At 41.3% G+C, this 24,554-nt stretch overlaps 1 protein-coding gene across 3 annotated transcripts in view; it reads left to right on the plus strand.

Annotated features, from left to right (window-relative positions):
• The first annotated feature begins 224 nt into the window (after positions 1–224).
• atp2b1a (ATPase plasma membrane Ca2+ transporting 1a) overlaps positions 225–24,554 on the plus strand; it is a 33,871-nt gene continuing 9,541 nt past the window's right edge. For all 3 annotated transcript variants that reach the window (XM_084575321.1, XM_084575319.1, XM_084575320.1), the window contains exons 1-13: positions 225–306; positions 8,258–8,750; positions 16,391–16,588; positions 16,857–17,114; positions 17,228–17,353; positions 18,799–18,960; positions 19,308–19,346; positions 21,111–21,266; positions 21,468–21,682; positions 21,994–22,236; positions 22,326–22,567; positions 23,135–23,372; positions 24,293–24,472. In XM_084575321.1, the coding sequence (XP_084431447.1) occupies positions 8,558–8,750; positions 16,391–16,588; positions 16,857–17,114; positions 17,228–17,353; positions 18,799–18,960; positions 19,308–19,346; positions 21,111–21,266; positions 21,468–21,682; positions 21,994–22,236; positions 22,326–22,567; positions 23,135–23,372; positions 24,293–24,472 (2,250 nt within the window). In that variant the 5' untranslated portion in view covers positions 225–306; positions 8,258–8,557. The remainder of the gene's footprint in view (positions 307–8,257; positions 8,751–16,390; positions 16,589–16,856; positions 17,115–17,227; positions 17,354–18,798; positions 18,961–19,307; positions 19,347–21,110; positions 21,267–21,467; positions 21,683–21,993; positions 22,237–22,325; positions 22,568–23,134; positions 23,373–24,292; positions 24,473–24,554) is intronic.

Genomic DNA, 24,554 nt, shown 5'->3' on the forward strand with positions numbered 1-24,554 from the left:
TGTGTTAAAGTAGTCCGTTACAAATGACTACTGTATTCACCACCATGATGTCAGTTAACCGTTACTCCAACCGTTTTTAGGACCGCTGTGCGCATGTGTCATGGATTTTTCCGGTTTAGTGAACATGGGTTTCCATGAGCGCAAAGTGGGACAGGAACTATCTTGACAGTTCGTGCTGGAGACTTTGGTTGTGACAGCACAGTGGGCGGGATTTTACCTCAGATCAGGGGAGAGAGTCTAGTCTTTGGTGAGACTGAGGGGGAGTAGGAGAGAGAAAGGGACCTGGGGTGCTCTTCAGAGAACGGAGTAAGTATTTGTGGTTACAATTTCTCTGCTAGCGCCACAAAAAATACCGCAACGCAAGGGCTGCTTCCAAGCGCTTTCGAGGTTGCATATGAAACCTAGACCGGTATATTCTTAATTTTTTCTGTGCAGTGATCAACGAGGGCCAACCACTGGTGGGTAGCTGCCTTGGGTAGTTAGCTGTATACCAGGCTAACGTCGTTAGCTAACGTTATATCTTGGATAGATACTGACATTGGGCGTCTCGTTCTCCAACCCAGGTAGCTAATCAGTCGGGATGCTGCCAGATTTCCTACACCTGTGTTTAGTTTACTTAGACTAATGCACCGCTCTGGGCTAAGTTTTCCGAGTTGTCAATGTCTAAGAAGTAGCTTTTTGTGTATTTCACCTCTTAACAATCCGCTAACGCATGGGAGCTAGTCGGCTAACGGTATACGCTAGCCTGTTTTTAACGTCTCTGGTGGACGGCAGATTGACGTTTAGACTTCGAGGCTCATCATCTCCCTGAGTAATATCGGCGTCCACTTTAACACAATGTGGACCTCCGTGTTTGTCGTTGGGAGGGGAGGGGGAAAGTTACCTGCATTTCTAAAGCCAGCGTACAAATTGTGGAGTTACATGATTACTTGTCACCCAGTGTGCTTAACGTCAAGTGGATCTCATGTTATATGCAGGTTGATAATGTCACTGAGCTAACGTTAGTGGGGGGTAAACGGCCTGGAACGTTTGGGACTGCACGCGCTGCGCCGTTGCTCACGCGGACCAACTCGGGGAGCTCGGGCACCCAGTAATAAAGATACATTCAAGTCCCCTCTGTGTGTGTGTGTGTGTCTTGTCAACGCACATTTGAGCCAAATAAACGCGGTTTTATGCGACGTTTGTCGACGAAAAACTCCCGCGCTGTCAAAGTTAAAAAAAAAAAATAATAATAAAAAAATAAATCATTCGCGGATTATAATTTACCGGCGTCATTTTGAATTATGTTTCCGCTTCTATCTGTGCCATCCATGCCCGTATTTTCAACGCATTTGTACGTTACTTCAATTTATCGATGCTCAACCTGACACCTTAAGTCTTAACCTTATATATATATACTTAGAAACACTGCACTGTGCCATATATTTGTAAGTTTATAAAAATGTTATAATTGTGCGCATCATTTTAAAACTGGCAGCTGAAATTCAAAGGCAGCGCCGCTAGACCTTGAATGCAGCATTAAATTCCTTTTTCCCCATACAAAGCTAACATATCTCATATTCCTTGACGACTGCGCATGCAAGCCCTTACACTCTCTAATCTGCGCTCTGCTCAGACATCACCTGCAGGTATCCAGGCTGATGTGGAGTGCAGCCACTGAGCACCTTTTGGTGTCTAGTTGAAGGGATCACTCCTTATCCAATTAAATAGCACCCGGCTTGCTGCAGCGCCAGCGGTGTCTTCCTGTGTCTGTGTAATGACTTGTGATCCTACAGCGGATTGCAAGTGGTATTGTAATCATATCACAATGCATGTGGACATAGAATTCAGCTTAACTGCGGATAGATTTGATTCAATAACCCCGAGGTGTGTCAGTCACCTTAGTATGGAGGGTTATCTGTAGTCCTATTACATAATAAAACGAAAGCTAAGCAATTCCATGGGGACATATTATATTATTGTAGAGCGAATGCTTCGATGCAGAGTATTTCCGAGATGCAGTGGCAGGTGCTGGGATTCTGTTTTTCTAATGGTAATATATATATATATATATATATCCTTTTTAGCTTTTACTCCGCTATAAAAAATGTTTTCCGGTGATGTTTCATTATAGCTGCCTGTCCAGCTCAGCATATAGAAATTCAGAGTTTGTTTAATGATTCACTTCAATCATCCGTAACACAATCTGCTGCTGTGTCTCAGCCCTTTGAACCTAGACTGTCGCTGTCACTCAAGAATGACAAAAATATCCTTTCTTATTTCTTTCTATACTGTTTTTCTTTTTTTTTTTTTTTACTGCCCGACTATTGACAGTAGCTCCTCCTTGCCCTGACTAATCAATACGAGTCAGATGTTTCGTAGATTGTTTCTGAAAATTAGTATACCGCAGAGGCGAGATCAGTTGACCTCCTTAGCCGTGCAGCCCGGCTGGGTAGTGTTACTTGCAGCAGCCTTTCCAGACTACAACTCTAGGTTTTCATCCTTTAATGTATCGCATTATTAGCCTCATTAGACATTCTGGAGAGTATGCGATTTCTGCTAATCCATCATTGTAGCTCGCTGCTGAAATTAAGGGCTGTTTGCTTTTGCGGCACACGAGTTTTTCGGAGAGCGGCAGTGTCTGTGAAGAACTGCAGTATATGGAGTATACTCTTCCGGGCAGTTATCACTTGTCAAGCCTCTTCCTAACTCATTACGGATGAGTTTCCCTTACAGCTGCTTGGCGTGTGCGCTTATTTCATTGTCATGCTGTGAAGTGGAGACAATTATAAGTGAGGCATCAACAAAGTAATTAGTTGTTCTGTCTGTTAAATGATTGTAATCGGCTAATATAAAGCGTTATTTAACTGAAAAGGCAGCTACGGTGAATTAATCTGAGGTGACATTGAACAACATGTAAACCAACATGGAAGCTAAATATAGTCCAGTGATGTACGATTAAGTATAATGTATTTATTGTACTATTTACTTATGATGGAGTTTTGCTTATCTTTCTTTTTCTGTGTGGCCAAGGTTATTCCAAGAAGAGGTTTTAGGTGACATGGTGTTTGAGTCATTTAAGACCATACATTCAATCAAAACTTGCCAAAGTAAGCAGTAGAAATGAACCACACAGGTGTGACTACTGTTAATTAGCTTTTAATGTTATCATTGCTGGGGATCAAAGTGCCTGTAATTGGAAAAATTGGCAAAACTAATTATAAACTCTGATCCTGCCTGTTAAAACAGTTCTGCGGTTCTCAAGACTCTAAATATTACACGAGTCAGCGTGCCAGACATTTATGTTAGTTTTGGCATTGCTGCAAAGCTGGTGGGCTTCACGACTTGACATGACAGTGATTAAAACTATATTTTTAAGGCTGGGTAGAGGATTTAGCTTTCTTATTAGTTTGTGTGTAGTTTTAGTGAAAGCATAGATGGTTATATTTTATAGTTTTAAAGAGGAAGAATGTAGATTTATTATTAGTTCATGTGTGAAAGGGACACAAATAGCGTTCTCTGTCATAGGCTTTTTGGTGACTGTACACTATTTTAGTGTATCCTAAAATTGAAATGATTAAAATAGCAAGGTCAGATGGAGGCAGATAATGGCAGGGCAGCAGGACCCCCAGGCCGCTGCCGCGCTGCTACGCAGAATCACAAAGAAAGACAAAGAACACAGAGAGCTTCTCATCTTCAAAGTGGCTCAATGAAAGATGTGTGTGATTTTTTATTTTTTATTTTTTTTGGAATATTCTCTATCCTGCGGACACGAGACAGCTCGATGAAACCGTTCCTTTTTTGGTTTTCTGATTTATAAAGCGAGTACAGTATGTCTTAATTATTTCACAGTCACTGCTGAGACATCTGGTTATATCACTAGTGCAAAAAATAAAAAAGGGAAGCAACTGAGTCGGATGTTGATGGTTATATTTGATTTCTATCGCCAGTGAAGTATTTAATTTTATGTTGATTTTGTTTGTTGATACATTTTTACCTCGGCTTTATTTTGATAGATTGAAAGTGAATTTCAAAATTAAGAAAATTACATTTAATAGAGGTATCTCTATCACCTGCAGTGTGCATTCAAATGCATGTTTTTCCCTCAATTATTAACTATATTTTTTGTGGTATGTTTTTACGATTTGTTTCTAACCCGCACACGAAAACGTACGGCTTTAATTCCAGGTGAAAAAGATTATGGATTACTTTCATTTTAGAGACGATCGCATCCATCCTTTCATACGTGAAGTAAGAGGAGCTGGAGAGGAAAAAAGCGTGTTGACGGTGACACCTCTGACTGCGCGTTCCCATGAACTTGGCAGCATGACAGCGTTTGAGAGCTGTGTAGAGGTTCCAGTCCGTGGGGTGAAGTAGCACTCTGAGCTGCAAGCCACGCACAAGGATGGCTGGGTGTCTCTGCTTTGTACCCTCCACATTTACATGGCCTGACCCAGTTCAGCTGCGGCTAGCAGTAAGGGGGGGAGGGGGCAGTCTGGGGGAAGCTAAAAATACCATCTCTAGCATTAGGCAGCTCCATTGCAGAGGGATCCCTAGAATTGCTATCCTCGACTTGCATCGGAGTTGCTGGCACGTAGAGGTGTTCAAACTGCCAGAGGGTTTCCTTTCCTTCCTCGTTGCGGGAAACAAAGACGAGTATATTTATGAGATGTCCACCACTTTTTTGTCCTGACTTCTTGTTTCTGCTTGTCGCAGCCTTCTGGGTGGAGGACTCGGTGTGCATCCGATGTGTGATAGCAGCCTTAAATAGCTTCGGTAGATCGAGAGACTTGTGATGTGTGTGTGTGTGAGGCCCTGGGTGAAAAAACAAACTAGCACATATATTAATGCTGAGCTATGGCTTTGATGCTGTAGTGTGGAAAGGGTTAACCTTAGCCTCTGTCATTCAACCATACCATGCCAGCTGTTGACTTGGAGATCCAATCACAATGATTTTCCACTGTTGTGACATGTGACCCTGCGCCGCAACCCGAAACTGACGCAGCGCAGCAAATGTTGGCACTTTCTTTATCTTGGCGTTGTTGCTGCTGCTGCTGCCGCCGCTGCTGCGCGTGGGGTTGTGGGGTGTGAATGTTGGAGACGGCTATTGGAGTAAGACATAAAAGAAATGGAGAATGAAGAGATTTATATTCATTACTCTAGGCTATAAGTCTACTTACTTACTGCTTGGTGCGAGATGACATGCATTTTATGCCCCTGAAATTCAGCTGTCTCAATTTATTGTAATTTGCCGACAAACTGTTCCAAGAAGGGTCTAAAAAGCCTCGGCTATATCCAATTTGAGCAGTTGTGAATTGGCGGTAGACTTGACGATGGATGAATCTGTCCCTTTTCAGTACTTTTTATATCATGTAGTTTTGTTTTCTTATTGTTTTTTTAATGTGGAAAAATAACCTTATTGTCAGGAAGCAGTGAAACTAAGTAGTGACAGCTTGTGTTTTTAATTAGAAATGGAAATGATAGCATACACTATGTTTGAACAGTGTCATCATTTCCATTTTGTTTTACTAAATCTCAAAAATCTGCTATAAAATGAGGCTTTAGTTAGCTTAAACACATTATTAAACATGTAACACCTGATGTCTAATACGTCTCTAGGATTAAAGGTTAAAACACGATGTTAATAATGTTGAGTGCTTTAATCAAATTATTGCTCAGCCCTATTAAACACTTGAAAATATATATAAATATTTATGGCTCATTAGTCGGTGAATTAGCACACGTCTTACTCGACAGTGGGTGTCACCAAGATGATGCAGGACTCTGTTTGGGATTCAGCCATAGTTAAGCATCTGTTGTATCCTCATTTAAGAGCAGCCATATACAGTATGCTTTAGTTCTCTCTGTTATGAGTAGTTTGTACGTTAAAAGTACCGTTAAAAGTCTAACTTACAATTTGTTGCCTTGTTCTTGCTGTTAATTCAACCTAGACAATGAAGAGATGACCCTAGCGCAGACATTTTTGGCCAAGGTTACGCCTGATTCGAAAGTAGACGGCACTAGACATGGCAAAGGTCTATTTCTTCCTCAGTAAAGGGATTTCCACGATCTCTCCCACCTCAGTAGTACAACACAGCCCTGCAATTATGCTGTGTAATAAATAATAAATTCTGTCCTCTTTTCCATGGCAGATGGCTCCAAATAGAAACTCAACATGTGACAGAATAGTTTCCAAGAATCTCAATGGAATAAGCTGCAAGCATTGGTTTGTGCGCCGAGCAATCGTGGAGGCTACATTTTCTCTCTCTCTCCCTTCTGCATCTGCGTCCCAGTTTAAAGTTCAGACATATTTTTGACTTTGACACAGTTCCTGTTTGCTGCAAAGATGGAGATTTATATTAGATCTGTGTTATATGGCCAAAATAGTGTGTAAAACCTCTGCAGCATTATAGTATTTGAAGACTAGTCTAAACGCGTGTTTGTGTCTGCACTAGTATCTGAGTCCAGTCTGCACAATGTAGTTTATAGTCTTCACACGGCTTTCCACCTGAAAGTCCAATATGTGATAATAGTTTCAGACTAGAAATCAAGTTAATTTTGTTTTACGTTTTGAAATAAATGTGCTTTTGCTCTTGGAAGATATTTACGAAATCAAGTCCTCCCTAAAAGAGTTTGGCACCTGCTAAACCTCCATGATTATATTTTGATTTCGCATGCTTGTCTGAGCTGCTCAAAGACAAATTCCTATCAACCTGGTTGACACGAATGAATCAGCCCCATTGTGTTAGACTGATTAAAGTTGAATGGACAGCAGCCTCTCGTTAGGATGGACTCTCCCATGTCGAGCCCCCCCCTCTCGCCACAGATAGTCTTAATTAGATTAAACAGAAGGCTTTTCCCGAAGTAATCGTTCAGTTGCTCACCACGTTACCCCACCAGTTGCTCTGCAGGAGGCTGGTAGCTTTTTTTATTTAGATTCCTAGTAGGAAAATGTGCGCCGACTTTGACCAGTATTGTAATGACAATATGTCTTGTGATGAATAAACAAATGTTGAAGTGATCCCACAATTTCCTTGCTCTACTTTCCTTCTTTAGCCGTCCCGCTAGCTAACCTTGCTACCAAATGGCACGCATTAATCTGATGCCACGTGATTAACAGGTGATTGCTAGTGAGGTGCTTCGGATTTTTCACACAGAATTGAAACAGGAAATTTATTTGATGGTCGGTAGTGAGTTTTCTGCAAGGCTGAGGGAGTTGGACGCGGGACAACTTAGAGCTGTTCAACTCTGCCCCAAGGGAATGTAAAGATGTAGGACGAAGGGAGGACATTTCTCTAGTTTGATAGCATTAAAAGTTACTTTGAAAACAATTAAGAGTGTTCGCTTACACTGCAATATCTTGATCGGTTTCTTTTACGATTATCGCTATCCCTCGTCTTTGTAGTAGTATTTTTATTATCATCGTTTTAGTCACTTCACGCCTCATTTCCTTTAAACACCAAAAGTAAATGCAGTATAGCACACACAGAGTCAATTCACAGGCAGCAGGAAGATGCTGCTGGAAGTCCTTAACCGTGAAACATTTGCAAGCAAAAAAAGTGTTGAGTTTGTGTTAACTGTAAACACCTCAGAGAGAAAAAGGGATTACCTTTAAATTCCCCTTTTGCAGGTAAAAACCCCTTCAAGCAGATCCGAACAGAGCGATTACTAAACGCTTCACTTTGCATACACGCAGTGCTTTGTTCAGGAGGCTAAGCACACATTACTTGACAAATGACAAAATTATTATTGTGTTAATGCTGCTCAAGTACAACTAATCAAAATCTCTTGGCAGTGACTGTGTGATGTTCTTGTAATTACTTTGCTACTTGGCTAAGCAGCCAAGTGGTTTTGTCGAAAGGCTTCCATTTTCCCTTTTTTTTTTTTGCAGATAGGGTTTGCTTTTTTTATTATTATTATTATTATTAGCAGTATGAGAAATGAAACTGCATTGGAAAATATGTAATTATGAGGTGAAGAAGTTTGTAGCTGCTGGGCTGTATATAAGAATCTGTATAGACCTTGAGCATGTAATCTGCAAAGCTGCAAGATCAAAAACTGACCTTCTAACATTGCTTATTACATCTTCACTACAGCTGTGTCCTCATTAAGTGAATGTGTCTTTTTTTATATTTGTCAAAAAAAGTGTTGGACAGTTGGGATTTCCAATTATCTATCACACACTTAATATCAATCCTCACCCGTATTGTACATAAATTGCCAGTGGATAGTGTCATTTATTGACCGTTCTTTTGTATGTTTGTTCCTCTCCTTTCAGATCTGCACGCATGGTGATCTCCGGCTCTGTGGGTGATCCTCAGTCACCATGAAAGACTAGGAACTCAGCTCTCCGAGGGACATGGCTTGTTTTGTAATATCCCTGCCCTACTACCTGGCATATGACTCCAGCTGCCTGTAAAAGGGCCCGTCAGCCGTTTATGGAAACTATCACTGTGTTTGCACTCTTGAGGATTTAAGCTTTTCCAAGACACTTTTTTTTTTTTTTTTTTTTAATTTTTATTATTACTACCCCCGCTGTTGAGTCACAGCAGCAGTAGACTGGAGAGGCAGCGACACGATGGCGAACAACTCGTACAGTGGGGTGAAGAACTCCATGGTGGAGGCCAACCACGATGGAGAGTTTGGCTGCACGCTCAAAGAACTGCGCTCCTTAATGGAACTGAGGGGCGCTGAGGCGATAAACAAAATTGGGGAAACTTATGGGGATATTCAAGGACTCTGCAACCGGTTAAAAACATCACCTGTAGATGGTACAGTAATAATTTTATACTACGTTCGTAACATAATTAATACAGGATGTGCTAGCAGGGAGTGCTGTTAGAATGATAATGTGGTGCAGACATAGTTTAGGGGGGCGTGTCACTGGCCATGTCATCCACATTATGGATACCTTGACATCACTTCCTTGGAAAAACTCATATGCCAGACAGGTGGCCAGGCAGGCTGGCTCTGACCTGGGCCAGTCCTGCTCTATTTCAAGGCCTGTGGATATGTCCCTCACACCCTCCCTCTCTCCCTTTTCACCTCTGTGTCTCTCTGTGTGTGTGTGTGTGCGTGTCTCTGTGTGTAGGCTTCAGACAGACCAGCTGTTTGCCTGGGCACAGTACCAGTCTGTAGGCAGGTCAGTGTCCCACATGTGGCGGACAGAGCAGGAGGCAGTAAGGACTGAGTTTATCTTTACTGTAGGTCTTCTGTTAATCTTCCCTCGCCGAATATTTAACCGAACAATACCACAGTGCATTTTGGAAAATTTTCCGTTAAGCCTACAGTAAGCCCCACTGGGTTATTCGACAACACCTCTCTTTTTTTACTACTGTTTCTCTGTCTCAGTTCGTCCCTCTATAGACAGCCTGCCTAATCGCCAGTATGACCTTGACTGAACTCTTATGGGAGGGGATTTTCAGTTTGATCCCAGATTAAAACGGCACCACATATTCACTGTAACAGCAGCAGTCCTCTGCATGGAGTGTCTCAAAGCGAGGAAACATTTTCCTCGGCTTCATCAAACCGAAAGGAATGTGATAAATACCGTGCTTTACAACAGTGCAAAGCATCTGCAATTCCAGCGAGGGCCGGTTGCCTCACGATTTAATTCTTGACCTTTTATTTATTGACAGTATGGTAAGTGGTACACCATGGCAGTCTCTTGCTGCACAAGTGTTGTACAAGCCTGTTGTCTGTACCGTGAGGAGAAATTGCAGAATAGGAATTTAGCTTTTCAGAGAGCGCGAGTTGTCTAAACATGCATGTGGCTGTGTCAGGTAGGTGTATGTGGAGTCCTGTCATATTTTTAGCATGAGTGACATTGGCTGTTTTGTAAATCCCTTACTTGTTTGCTCAGCCTTACTTAGTGTATGTCGTAAAAAAAGAATGTGGTTAGTCAAAAGCACAAAGAAGTATTTGATTGTTCTGCAAGTGTGTAAGGTAAGTTAACAGAATACTGCAGACACATTTGGAAATATGAAACAGGTTTCTGCATAATTTTACGATTTCAGATGAGACAGAAAATCTGTATTTTTATGAATTTGTCTGTCTAGTGTGCAAAGCAAATGCAGCCTCATCCCAGTTTATAGATACGTGAAGAAATTTGCAACTGCGCTGCATGGATAAGCATGACTAGGTCCACATTTTGTTTCCCCCTCTTAGCAGGTGCCGCGCTTGGTTTGCTGCCACTGAGTTTTGATACTTAAGGCTTCAGTCAGCTCATTCGTCATTAGCTTGGGAAATTAAGCCATCATTTAAGATTACAGGAGCCTGACAATTGAAAAGGGATTTGTAATTAGTTGGTTGGTCATTTTTCCAACCTCCTAAGCCAATCCTTTGCTAATCCTCCACATTTCCAAGCTCTTTTTTTTTTTTTTTTTTCTTTTCACCCCAAAGAAGTTTGACTTAATTTTCCTGCATGGACCGTGTATGCATTGCTCTACTTCCACTCATTTGAACAAACTGAAACTTAAAAGCGCAGTCGATTTGGATTAGGCGAAATGTCATTCATCCTGTCAGTACAACTGCTGTTTTTCATGTTATCGCACGAGGCTGGATATCACCATAGAGCTCTCTATTCAGTTAGATTTCAATTCACTCTGATTCAAATTGATTTTTTTTTTTTTTTAGCAATTACCATACCAATGCTCTGAGTTTAAAAAGAGTTCATTATGCTCCCTTGCTTTTTCTAAATTGTGACAATGAGCGCTGCCAAAGGCTTATTCAAATATGACATGGATCTATTTGACAAACGTAAACCATTAACCCAGTCACAGTGCTGCAGTGGACTGAAATACACGGTAAAAGGCACTAATTGCAGATAAAAACCAATCAAAATGAGTACAGCTAACTGTTTTAACATCCATTATCTATCCAGCTAAACTATTACCACAGAGGTGTTTGTTAGAAAGAGAGATGGATTATTATTATTATTATTACTAGTATGTCTGCTAGTGATTTCTATATATCAGTAAGCAGCACCAGTAAACTTTCTTTGTCTTGTTTCCCCCCTAGCTGCACCGTAATATCAAAAACCTGTAAAGGGGAACTCCCGGCGGTCGGTGTACGTGTCATGGGGACTGACAACAGTTGTTTGTTGTTCTCTGTGGCCTTTGTGGTTGACTGGTTAAAACCTAGAATGATGTAACCAGGGTTACCTTTGCTTGGAGATGACACATCTTTTACTGGAAGCCTATATGTGTATGTTATGTACTTTCGGGGATGGCATTTGAAAATCCTGGACAATTACCAGTCAGGGAGTTGGTGAAATCACATCACATAGAATCAATATATCCCACTACAGTTACTAACACTGCAGCATTTTTTTCTCCAAATGCAGTCCTTTAATTCCTCTGCATAGTGATGCTTATCAAACAGACAAGGCCACTTTAAATCAATATTATTGGCGGACTCCTCGCTTTCACAATTATTGCTTGTTCATTGTGATTTCAGTGTTGTCAAATATTTGGGTTCCAGCCTATTGATCCGATCGACTGTGGGCTGAGTGGCTCCAGCAATTGGACTGCGATTCATAAAGAGCCAGACTCCACCCCCCCCCTCATTCAATGCGAATATTAAGACTGTTAAATGATAGTTTGTAATACGGCTTGAGGTCATATTTGAACTGGTATACTTACTTAGCCTAGAATCTAGACGCGCCCCTAGCGTCAGTCTAGTTACTCTCCGTTGACTTGAGATTTCGAAAAATCCAAGATGGACCGGGCCAATCACGAGTCGGTGGGCGGGCTTAACATGATGACGACTGACCTGCGACCATAAGTTCTGTGAATTACGCGTGAATTCCCCCATCCTGCTAGAACTACCAGAGCGATGGCTGCTGCTAGCGAACAGCTTTCTTTCGAGTCGGCTTTGGCCGCCACTCTGAAAGACTTGAAGTTAAGCTTTTCTCTGAGAAAGGAACAAGAAACTGCACTGAGGTCGTTCTTACAAAAGAAGGATGTATTTGGAGTTTTGCCAACCGGATACGGCAAAAGTTTGATCCACAGCTTAAAAATGATTAATGCAGGAGAAACTCAACCTGTAGGCGAACTCATAAAAAAAAAAAAAAAAAAACAGGATGCAACAAGAACTATTTAATATCTGTTAGGATCATTTTTTTCCACAACACATGCAAGGAACTCTCTTTTCCGTCGCTCTGACTACGTCACCTTCTCCGTTGCTCTGATTGGTTGTAGCGCTATCCTATTGCGTGGAGAGGGAGTTTGAAAGACAACCGTTTATCCCACCCCTCCGGTTGAGCCCTGTCTATGGAGAGTGCCCAGACCCTACATTTAATATGGGTCTGGCTCGTCAGGCTAATACTTACTAGTACTGGAAGTACTTTTGCCTCTGAGTGGATGTAGCATATAGCCAGACCCTGCTTCTCTGCTCGTAGCAATCTCTGGCTTTAAAACTAATACGTGAGCACAATTGGATTATTGTGTTTCTATGTGTTAAGTTAATAACATTGGGTACAGAGTTGAGGATTGTAGATTTTTTTTTTTTTTTTTTTTTTTAACCTTAATCTGTAAATTGGATGAGAGTTGGTTTGTTTCAGTTATAGCACTCTGAATAATAAACGCCTGATCTGATTCCTCAGTACAATGCAGACATTTAGCGTCAATGTAGACACTGTGCCTTTTCATGATGTAGTCTGTGCTGCTTCTCCAGTGCGTCAGGGTGCAGGATTATCTCATTCGGTAGCCTTCCCCTGATTCCTGAGTAGGATGGTTGATGCTACTCGTATACATACTGTATTGTATATAGAGAGCCGAAGTCCCGCCCCCTCTACTTCCGGGTTATGGGACCTATCTTTCGAAAAAATATGAACGGCAGTCAATGGAGAGATCATAATTATTTTTTGGTCCCGTTCGAATTGTGGCATGAATTTCACATATGATGTGTGTGAGTTTAAAAGATAATTTTTCACGTCAAGAGATAAATTATTTGACGTAAATAAGCTGAACAACATTAGGTTTTGTATGAGATCGCTTAGTGAACTACATCTCTCGCCTCGAACAATGTACGTAACTAGAGAACTATGACTGTCTCCTTGTTGAGCTTTACCAGGACGAAGGCAGAAGCATCAAACGAGGTGAAAATCATTATAAATCGGGTCATGTCGAGAGCTGTAGTTACACGAAGGGAGTTTTGGTCGGTTCTGTACGCGCCAGCATGCGGGACTTGTAGTTCGTTTAATTGCGTATTTTCCATAGCGTTTTACTTAACTATCTTGCGACAAACTGTAACATTCTTGACATGTAAAATCATTTTTTATTCTGAAAAACAACATATGTATAATCCAAGGCACAAGTCGATCGGGACCAGAAAATAATTTATCTTTCGCCATAGACTGCCGTTCATATTTTTTCGAAAGATAGGTCCCATAACCCGGAAGTAGAGGGGGCGGGACTTCGGCTCTCTATAGAAATTGCGCAGTAATACACTAGTGTAGCTAACAATCTTTAGCCCAGAGGTGTCTTATATGCAAAAACACCTAAAATGTTTTGATCACTTGTAAATGGGAGAGAATAACGATTTGGAAGTAACTGTTGAAATGATAGGTAATGGGTGCTCTCACAAACAACCTTATTTTAGTATTTCAGACGAGCAATTTTTTAAAATTGCAGGACAAGTGTCATGTTTTCGGTTCTTAAAGTGAGCTGACATGCAATTCGGCGCATTTAACAGTACTTAAAATTCACTCATTGTCTTCTTTTGATGCCGCATTTGTTGTTCCGCTTGATAACGGAAAGATTTTCTGAATGTATTCTCCCTTTTGTATCGGTAGCTATTCACTGGCTTCCGTTTTGTTTGCCTGATGTTACATGATGAAAGTGAGACTTGGAGCAGAGGCTATGGAAATCCCATAACCTTTCAGCAACATAAACACCATTGTCTTTATATTTTTGCATGAGTTGCAAAGGTCAGTTGGGTTATTCATCCAAAATACAGTCAAATACACAATAAGAGAAGTAAACGGTTTATCATATTTTGTACTTATTGACTATAAATGTCCATACAGTATGTTGGAGAAATAAGTTAAATAATCTTTTCTGCATTTTCTTCACACACTTTGAGGTATGTCTCTTTGTAATATATCGTGTGCTGGCACTTTTGTCTCCACACGTTCACGTGGAGGCAATCAAAGAAAGGCTGTGGCCCTATTTCACTTAATTGTGAAGGGGCCCACAGCAACGGTTTACCCCGACCCCTCAGTGGGGGCTAAAATTACAGTACTCAGATGGGTCAACTGGGGACAAGCATCCAAATGAAATGGTTAATGATTAGCTCCTTGACTTGAGACACACTCTGCGTGCTAAAAATGACGTGAGGGGCCAAGGCCAACCTATTTACTCTTCGTCTGTCCAATGGCGAGACGACACCTTGATGGTTCTCTGTCAGTTGTATTTATTACTCTAATACAAAGGGGTGTAAAATTGAGTGGGGTACTAGCTGTCAGCATGTTTTCATTAGAGGCATAGAGAATTAAAGTCGACGGTGAGAGACGGCCAGGATGCAGCAACAGGCAGCTATGCTGGATTAAACTACATAGCTTCTTTTTTTTTTTTTTTTTTTTTTAAAAGCGCTGCGCTGGTGAGTCATCCTCCTTCTCACCTTTCTTTTAGAAAAGGATCTGTTAGTGTTGGGTTGTAATCATGTCAATTAACCGTGTAACTAGTGAAACAGGATTATTTGCCTCCTTTACGTAAGCTTTTATCGACTCGATTAGGATGAGCAATGAGTTGGAACGAGAAAGATGAAACGCAGAGGGCCCTGTTTTAATTGAGTTGGATGTAAACCCATGATAGCGCACAACACGCACCTGTTAGCTTTAATGATTACTCCGTAAGGATTTGTTCCAGCGTATTCCGTTGTCAACGATGGCATTTAATAATAAGCACGTAAAATATTAATGCAGTAAAAATCAGCAAGGACAAAACAGTGTGATCACACCGGTCGTTTTAATATTTAACTGAAAATTTCTCATATTGTTGAGAAATCGAGGATAGCCACACAATTAGCCGGCTGTAAAATATAGGACTTCTGACATTTGATCCTAAAAGCTGTTTAAATGATTAATCTGCTCTGCTCACATTCTGTCACTGCTGATTTATTTGAAATGAAAAAAGCAATCTTCAAGGACAGAAACATGAATATACAGTACACAATACATACAAATTGTGTATGTGTGCGTTTTTTTGCACCAGTTAAAACGGATGTGATTTAATAAATGTCAAGAAGGCTCATAAATGAAGGTATTCCAGCCGTCGTTTAATCGTTAAAACAATACTTTTGTTTTTGTGTTGGAAGTTAATTTGAGAAGGAGAAGAATTCATTCATTCCCAGAAGAATAATTCTGTTCTGTTGTCACGTCACAGACTCATTATCCAAATGTAATGTCATCATTTGCATTGTATGTCTCGTCCGTGTGTCTGCCTGCCGTCCGTCCCTCTGTCTTTCTGTCCCTAGCCTGAATCTACATATCCTTTTCCTTTATTAAGACGCTTCTATTCCCAGTGCAGCTTCCGTTCAGCCGGAGTCAGAGTCTCTACTCTTTATTAGCTTCGGTCCTTTGCACCCTCACCCCCGACCTACACCCACCCCCATCTGCCTGTCGGTAGCAGTTTCACACAGTCACTCCTCCCTGGCCCCTAATTCTACTCCTCCTCCTCCTCCTCCTCCTCCTCCTCTCTGCCACACACACACACGCACACAGACCTCCATCCAGTCTGCAGTCACCCACACACAGTCAGCACGAATAGAGCTGAAAAACTGTCATGCATCATCAAATGTGCAAAGGCCCCTTTGAATATATCACTGTGGCTTGAGTGTGGAGGCATTTGAAATGGGTTGCGGCAGAATGCTCTCGGTGCACATCGATGCATAGGTCTCGGACCAACTTTGACGTGTGCTGTAATGTGTCACAGGGATGACTCTATAGCAGGACAGTTGTGTGCATGGGCACCTGTGACTCTCGAAAGCTGATTCAACCTGTAGTCAGTCAGTCGGTCATTGTGTTGGGGGAAAAAGCAAGTTTGTGGGATTTGAGCTGACTCCGGTCTCACATTCTCTGGCATGCCTGAAAGAGGTGAAAATGTGTGACATGTCCACAGAATGTGTGTCATTGTTGTCCAGCATTGTCTCCTCGACAGTAGTGTCCTGACAGAAATGCTGATTCCTTTTTGGAAATCATGTGTTTGGAGGCCCGGGGATGAGAGCACAGCTCACTGACTCATACTTTAGTGAGACAAGCTCTCTTACTGTGAACTACATATCTTTAGTAACTCGCCCATCTGTGCTCAAATTAAAGCTTTCTAGCCTAATATTCAATTTCAAGTTGGATTCAGGATTAATATTTCTGATTAAATATCTTTTTTTTTTTTTCTGTTTTTCCCCTACCCAGGTCTAAGTGGACAGCCTGCAGACATTGAGAAGCGGAAAACAGCATTTGGGCAAAATCTTATACCACCCAAAAAGCCCAAAACTTTCTTACAGTTAGTGTGGGAGGCGCTACAAGATGTCACGCTGATTATCCTAGAAGTGGCAGCGATAGTTTCACTAGGCCTTTCTTTTTATAGACCTCCAGACGCTGAAAGAGAAAGTAAGCACATTTATTTAATCACATTTCTTTATATTGTTTAATATTAATGGATATTGGTGCATTTATATTTCTCTGGTAACATATTTTATATTAAACTATTCTTTGTCAGCTGCTCGTCATCTGAATTCTAATGATAAATCTAAAGAGATGCTCTCCTGTTAAAATAAATATAGTTGTATCAGTTTGTTGATTACAATTGACCTGAGAGGACGCGTGGCAAGAACCAACGTGGTATTTACTAATGAACATGTTGCTCCTGTTGCCTCAGACTGTGGAAGAGCTGCCGGCGGTGTGGAGGATGAAACTGAGTCGGAGGCGGGCTGGATTGAGGGTGCCGCCATTCTTCTGTCGGTTATCTGCGTGGTGCTGGTGACAGCGTTCAATGACTGGAGTAAAGAGAAGCAGTTTAGGGGCCTCCAGAGCCGCATTGAGCAGGAACAGAAATTTACCGTTGTCCGTGGAGGGCAAGTTATCCAAATCCCTGTGGCTGAGATTGTGGTCGGCGATGTTGCACAAATAAAATATGGTAAGAGGAGCTTGTCATCTACGTTATTCATATAATAGGATGTTTTTAATTAAAGAATAACGTTTATATATAAAAATACGTTTCTTTTAACGTTTAAATTGCGTATGATTCAGGTGACCTCTTGCCTGCTGACGGAGTCCTCATCCAAGGTAATGATCTGAAGATCGACGAGAGCTCACTCACAGGGGAGTCGGACCATGTCAAGAAAACACAAGAAAAAGATCCAATGCTGTTATCAGGTAACACGAAACCTCAATTCTATTTATATCTCCAAATGGTATTATATTAACGAGCTTTTTTAAGACTGGCCAGGCTGAATTTTATAAATATCCATCCAAACACATCATCTTCAATTAAATCAAGGGCTACTTAAAAACGAAACGACAGATAAAGCTTGTTCCGTTTCATGATACAGATACACGCAGAAGGGGATGGGGAAGTCATCTCTTAAAGCAAGCTTCTAATTATCAAAGAGAGTCGTCCATAAAGTGTTTTGATTAATCGCATTAGTATGTGTATATAATCTATTAATGATTTTATGTCTTCAGCTCAGAATTCGCACAGATGCTCTTTATACAGTATGAACAATCAAATATTTTACTTGACTCACGTAAGAACAGGTGAAACCATGAATTGAAATGTTCTATTTTTCCTTTTAATTATTCACAAATTAGCTATTGCTACTACAAATTTATGAATGAAGACTGTTCTGGTGATTAATATGCTTAAGCTTTTAAAGAAATGTCTACTTAAAATTGAAAGCGAACTGGTCTTATCTTACTTCTCGGTGTAATTGGTTATCAGCCGTTCAACCTTCCCCAAATGTAAAGCCGTATAGTCCCAGATTTTCCCTTGTCAAGTCTGTTCCTCGTCCACAAAGCCCTTTCAACACTGCGTTTGAGCTGTCAGATAGTGTTGTCTTTATTGCTGTACCAGAGGAAAGTGTGCCGGGAGAAACACTGCCTTTCTTCACCTGCCTTTCTATTGGCCCGCTTCCAAGACAAAGGAGTCTTGTGATTGTGTTTGTGTATGTATACACAGCTCCATCACTGCTTTTTTTTTGATTTCCCTGAGCGCAGCCTGTATACCTTCTTGCGACTGACAGAAAGGAGGACGTCTCCTAATTAACCCAAGCAGAACTTTTAAATGCTTTCCGCTTCTATCTTGTTTATGGGTTTCACTTCTTTAACTTTTTAGCTGTCATTCTCATCTGTGTTTGTTCCTGTGTCTTGAGAGGAACAGAGAGCCAGAGATATAACCATGTTATAGCCTCTCCGGGTTCCATTAATTCACCCAGACTGACAATTGGCTTTTGATTAAAGGCTGTTGATTAAAGGTTTGGAGGGTATTTGCATTAGTGACTGTGTTTTGTTCTCTTTACTGTCTAGTGCCCTACTCTTTTGTATTTATTGCCTGCATTTGAAAACCTGCATTTATTTTTTTCTTTGTGTATAGATGAATATAACACTTGAAAGCCTCGCTAAACCACATTCTCAGCAAAGGAATCTAGCTGAACATTTTCATGTGAACCAAAATAAAAAAAAAAAAAAGGATAAGAATGTGTATTTGTTCAGGGACAAAGCTACAGCCAGTGTCTAAACAGAAGCATGGTATAAGTTGCCGTTTGTGTGTATCATTTCCCCGCTTCTTTTACTGACATTTTGTTTTCCTGCTCTCTTCAAAGGCACCCATGTAATGGAAGGCTCAGGGAAAATGGTGGTCACTGCTGTGGGTGTCAACTCCCAAACTGGAATTATCTTCACTTTACTCGGGGAAAGCGAAGATGATGAAGAAGATGAGGAGGAAAAGAAAAAAGAAAAGGAGGAGAAGAAGAAGCAGAGAAAAAGTTAGTGTGCCTCACTAGTTTTTGACCTCGCTATTTTTTTTTATTCGTATTGAGCAATACATCATATTGCTCAATACGAATAGCATGCAAACACACATTCGCACACACAGGTGGATATGTTAGCACAGCCATTTCTGCATCTCGCAGAAGGATTTCATCACCTTCTGTTGAGACGTTTTAAAGCAGAAAAGTGTAGCTTGTTTAAATCTGGCACTGTAAAATTGGGCTTACTACTGTATGAAGAGGACATTTGCATGCTATAAATGGATTTTTGCTCCAATTCACCTTACCTGACAATTATACAGTATACTTACTACTGCTGACGCCATGGTGCATTTTTTCCACAGACAAGAAGCAGGAGGGATCTGTGGAAAACCGCAAGAAAGGTAAGTTACTTGCCTATACACATACTGACACACATAACCATAAATAATTTCCATACACCTTAGAGTCTACCTTTAATTTTAGCCTTTTAACAGAGCTGGGTGTAGGTAATTGGCTGGTGGTTATATTCAAGTAATGAGGAGTTGCACGTTTTTTGCTTGACCCCATGTCAGTTTATACTTAGTACGGGCTGTTCTTGGCTATCTATTGTACTGTCTGGCCCTCCCTTCTGTCTCTCTCTCCTCTTTTCTCGTCCTTCCCTGGCACATTGCGCTTTGAGCAGCAGGTGCTACTGAATCCAGTTATAGCGATTAGTGATGAGGAGATTAAAGCCATGCAACAATTCTGGGGCCAGAACATCTGCTTTCCCACCCATCTCTATCTCTGACTCTCCCTCAGGTCACTACAATTTGATTTCTATTGATGTCCCAAACTGAACTATCCAGAGTCGAACTGCAAGACTCATGCTGGTGCGAATTCAGACAACAATGACAGTTTGGTTGTTTAATGGTAACTCAGCCAGCTTGTAGTCCTGCTGGGACACTATGATCAGTAGTGCTTGGGTCTGTGACCACAACCCTGGCGCTATTCCCTGGTGCACAGATTCCCTCTGCCTGCCAGGAATCAGCAGTAATCCTTTAGACTGAGATTACACCGACCATGTAAGTGCAGAGCAAGCCACAGTCCACAGCAGCTGCAGTAGCCCAGTGTTCCTGCTTCCTTCTGCATACATTCACGCACAATACCACGCTGCTGTCCATACCAAAGTAGTATAAATAGAGCCTTCAGCATTTCCAAACAGGAGAGGGCCTGCCTGTGCTGCATATCTGACTTTAGGATATTCCTTGGTAAGAATATGTGTCAGTTGTCCTGTAGCAACAGCAGTAGCATCAGTGCCCTGCACGGTGACACGACAGAGACCAGCCCCTGCTGACCTGCCTACCACCTCTTCTTCTTCTTCTCCTCCTCCTTTTTGCCATTGGAGGCTTTGCATCTCCAAGGTTACCTGGTTAGATGTGGGTTTGGGACTCCCGTCAGTCTTGCAGGAGGGAGAGCAGAGTCCTGAGGGATGTTGAGGAAGAGATGAAAGAGGTTTATGGGAATTTAACTGGCAACAACTGTTGTGGTTGCCGGTGAAGGAGGAGGTGATTCACACACCCCTGTGTTGTTAGCTTGTTAATCTGTTCTTTAAAGCTCTGGGTGGGAGGAAGGTGGTAATAATATTTTCATTACATTTTTTAATCAGATAAGTTGCATCAGACGAGATCAAGTCCAAACCTGTTCTTCATTTACTTTTTCTTCTTAGCATAATCAAAAAAAGAAACCTAGAAAAATCGTTCTCAGTTTCTGAATATTAAATGTGAAATGTATAAATGAAATAAAGTTGTTTTTTTTTTTGTTATTCGACCACAGAAAGGTGGTTCTTTCACAGCTTCAAGGTGGAGAATACAGAATTTTAATCCACGTTCCTATTTCCTCAGGTTGTGAGGAAGTAGGCAAATGAAATGGCCTTCATGTGGTGCCTATGAATAACAGCTCTTGTATTCTATTTGCATTATGCTGATTTTCCATAACAGCTAAACTGGTTTGATCAGAAAAATCATTTTCATTTCAGGCACTTACCATAAATCCTTGAACACCCTTTGTGTAAATGTCAAATTGTGTTAATTATATTTGTAGACATCACTAGTAATAAGCAGTAGCTGGGGCATTATTGTGTTTGTCAGAATTCATTTAACAACTTTGTCTTGTTCTCTTTGCTGCAGCTAAAGCACAGGATGGTGCTGCGATGGAAATGCAGCCTCTGAACAGTGATGAGGGAGGTGACGCAGAGGAGAAGAAGAAAAGCAACCTGCCAAAGAAAGAGAAATCTGTCCTCCAGGGCAAACTGACCAAACTCGCGGTACAGATAGGAAAAGCTGGTGAGTCAAAACGAAATCACTCCATTTTGGCACAGTTGAATGCTGAAGATACTCATTTTATGTAATCTTGTATCCCTGCGTTTACTGTGATTTAGTTGTCTCCATTTTTTCTGTAATGTTTTGCCTTCAGAAATATCTCGGTTATGTGAATTCTGTCTTCATGATTGATTGAAACTCTTCCTTTTCTCTCTTTCCCTCCAGGACTTGTTATGTCAGCCATCACTGTTATTATCCTGGTAGTGCTGTTTGTAGTGGACACCTTCTGGATCCAGAACCTGCGCTGGACCAAGGACTGCACGCCTATATACATTCAATTCTTCGTGAAATTCTTCATCATTGGCGTCACTGTTCTGGTGGTGGCTGTTCCCGAAGGCCTGCCGCTTGCTGTAACAATCTCACTGGCATACTCTGTTAAGGTAAAGTCTCCTAATCAAGTGTCCTGTGCCAAAGCTGACCAGCTTACAGTTCAGACTATTAAAACTAGAAGGCCAGGCTGTTGAGACTTGGCTAACTGATACATTAAAGCCTAGTTATGTTACTCTGCTGTTAATCAACAGAGGGCTTCACCCAATCATGGAGCTATTCACTTTAATTGTAGAGCTTTTTTTTAATTCACTTTAATTTCACATGTCTTCGCTGTAGAAATTAAAGCTGTGTTCAGTACAGAAAATGTACAATTAAATTGCGGTGTGGTCAATATGTCAATATTTTTTTTATCTTCCTTTAGAAAATGATGAAAGATAACAACTTGGTGCGTCACTTGGATGCTTGTGAGACTATGGGCAATGCTACAGCCATCTGTTCCGACAAAACCGGAACTCTCACCATGAACCGCATGACTGTGGTGCAGGCCTACCTAGCTGAAAAGCACTACAAGAAGATCCCTGAACCAGAGAACATCCCCTCGTCCATCTTAGACCTCCTGATTCTTGGCATTGCAGTCAACAGCGCCTACACTACTAAGATAATGGTAAGCTTGTAAGATACACTGCGCAGCAGCATGCAAATCGCGTTGTTCGGCTTTTGTAACTTACTCTATTGTCGTCATACTTTCTTCAGTCTCCAGAAAAAGAAGGGGGTCTGCCACGACAGGTGGGTAACAAGACCGAATGTGCCTTGCTTGGCTTTTCTAATGACTTAAAACGCGACTACCAGGCTATCCGCAACGAGATCCCAGAAGAGAAATTGTACAAGGTGTACACCTTCAACTCAGTCCGCAAATCTATGAGCACTGTGTTGAAGATGCCTGATGGCAGCTACCGTATGTTCAGCAAAGGAGCCTCAGAAATTCTCTTAAAAAAGTAAGAAAACTTTTCATCTTTCATGCTTTTTGTTTTGAGCTGTGTATCAGTGTTACTCTTGGAATGTTATACTCAAGAGGCATGCTTTCATGAAGTTCTCGCCACATAAATACTCAATGAAAGGTTATTCCGTAGTTTTTTTTACTTGTTCCAGCTGGCCAGACTTTGCAGTAAATGATATGTATAATGGCTTAAGCAGCTAAGAAGTTCAAGTGCGTCCCACCCAAGCCCCTTACGTTACGACTTAAAATCAGGCGCTGAGAAAATGAGCCGGTAACAGCTCTGTAAGCCTCTTAACCAAGCAGGCTTCTTTTTAACCCACAGAGGGCTTAGTGTGACTTCTTACTATTGCAGCTCAATGTTCAAATGCTTTGTCTTCTCTCCCGTTACCCCTTTACATTTTTACAATAATCAGTCTTTACTTATCTCCGTCTTCAACTATGTTTCTCAACTCCATCTTCTTAATGGATTTCTTTTTAGATATTTCATCCTCCTGTGCTTGCCCCTTCCTTTTTTTTACTATATGCTTAGTTTAAGTTTTAATATATGCCCTTTACACCTTCCCAGGTGCTATAAAATCTTGATAGCAAATGGCGAGGCAAAGGTGTTCCGCCCACGCGACAGAGATGACATGGTTAAGAAAGTGATTGAGCCCATGGCCTCCGAGGGCCTGAGGACCATCTGCCTTGCATACAGAGATTTTCCTGTCTCTGAGGGAGAACCTGACTGGGACAATGAAAATGATATCCTCAGTGGACTGACCTGCCTCTGTGTTGTTGGCATTGAAGACCCAGTGAGACCAGAGGTTAGTGAGTACACATGCAGGGCAAAAAAAAAACCTCTCATTACATTGTAATTATTGTCTCAGCTAAAACAGGTAGAGAGATGTATGTGCCAGAAATTCATGCTTGCTCTGATTGCTTGTGCATACACTGGAATTATGAAAATCACCCACAATCTCACCAGCGTGAAGACATTTAGTACTGGAGATAAAACCGTTAGCAAAACAGACTGTGTTTGTGCATTTGACATTTTTTGCAGCTAGTTGCAAGGTCAACCTTTTACCACAGGATTTTACATTTGCGCTGCTGTATCAGTTCCACATGTCATAAAACATCCTCTGCTCAGTGTCAGACGTTTATGTGCTGTTCTGACCATATCTAAAAAATATGGGCAGGACAGCACACATTTTCAGACGGTCTTCCTGGAAGACGTTCATAGAGCTGCACATTTTTATTTATTTTTATTTATTAATTTATTTTTACAAGAAAAGGAACAGAAATAATTGTCTGGAATAAAAATATAAAATAGAAAGGGAACCTTATCCTCTTGCTTGCCTCTGCACAGCAGGCCCTTTGCTACATGACGTAGGTATGAATATCATATTGTTAGTTTCAGAAAGTTACTGAAATGATCGATCAGTATAATGGAATTGCGGGGAAGTTGTGAAAAGGCGAGTGATGCATTCTCAGCCATTTTTTAAATTATCCTTGCCATGACTGGAGTAATAATTTTAGAAGGAGAGGTATAGTAGTGAGACAATCTGATAATCTGTGAAAGCGAACTTATGAGCTTGCTAAACGCTTCACTGTCTCTCATTTACTGTCATTTTCTGTTGGAAACATGACGCTGGGAGGGAATTTAATAAAAAAAAAAAAAAAAAGCAGCGATAGTTGCAGTGTGCAAAAATAACACGCATTTCCTCCTCCTTTGTGTTTCCTTCAGGTCCCAGATGCTATCAAGAAATGCCAACGTGCTGGTATCACAGTGCGAATGGTGACTGGGGACAACATTAACACAGCCCGAGCCATCGCCACCAAGTGTGGCATCCTACAGCCGGGAGATGACTTCCTCTGCCTGGAGGGAAAGGAATTCAATCGCAGGATACGCAATGAAAAAGGAGAGGTGGGAAACGGCAAAATACTGTACCTCAGAGACTGTTGAAAATGTGCTGTTGGGATTCTATTAGGGTTTTGTGTCATGTTTC

The sequence above is a fragment of the Chelon labrosus genome (assembly GCF_963514085.1).
Source record: "Chelon labrosus genome assembly, contig: SCAFFOLD_79, whole genome shotgun sequence".
Lineage (NCBI taxonomy): Eukaryota > Metazoa > Chordata > Actinopteri > Mugiliformes > Mugilidae > Chelon > Chelon labrosus.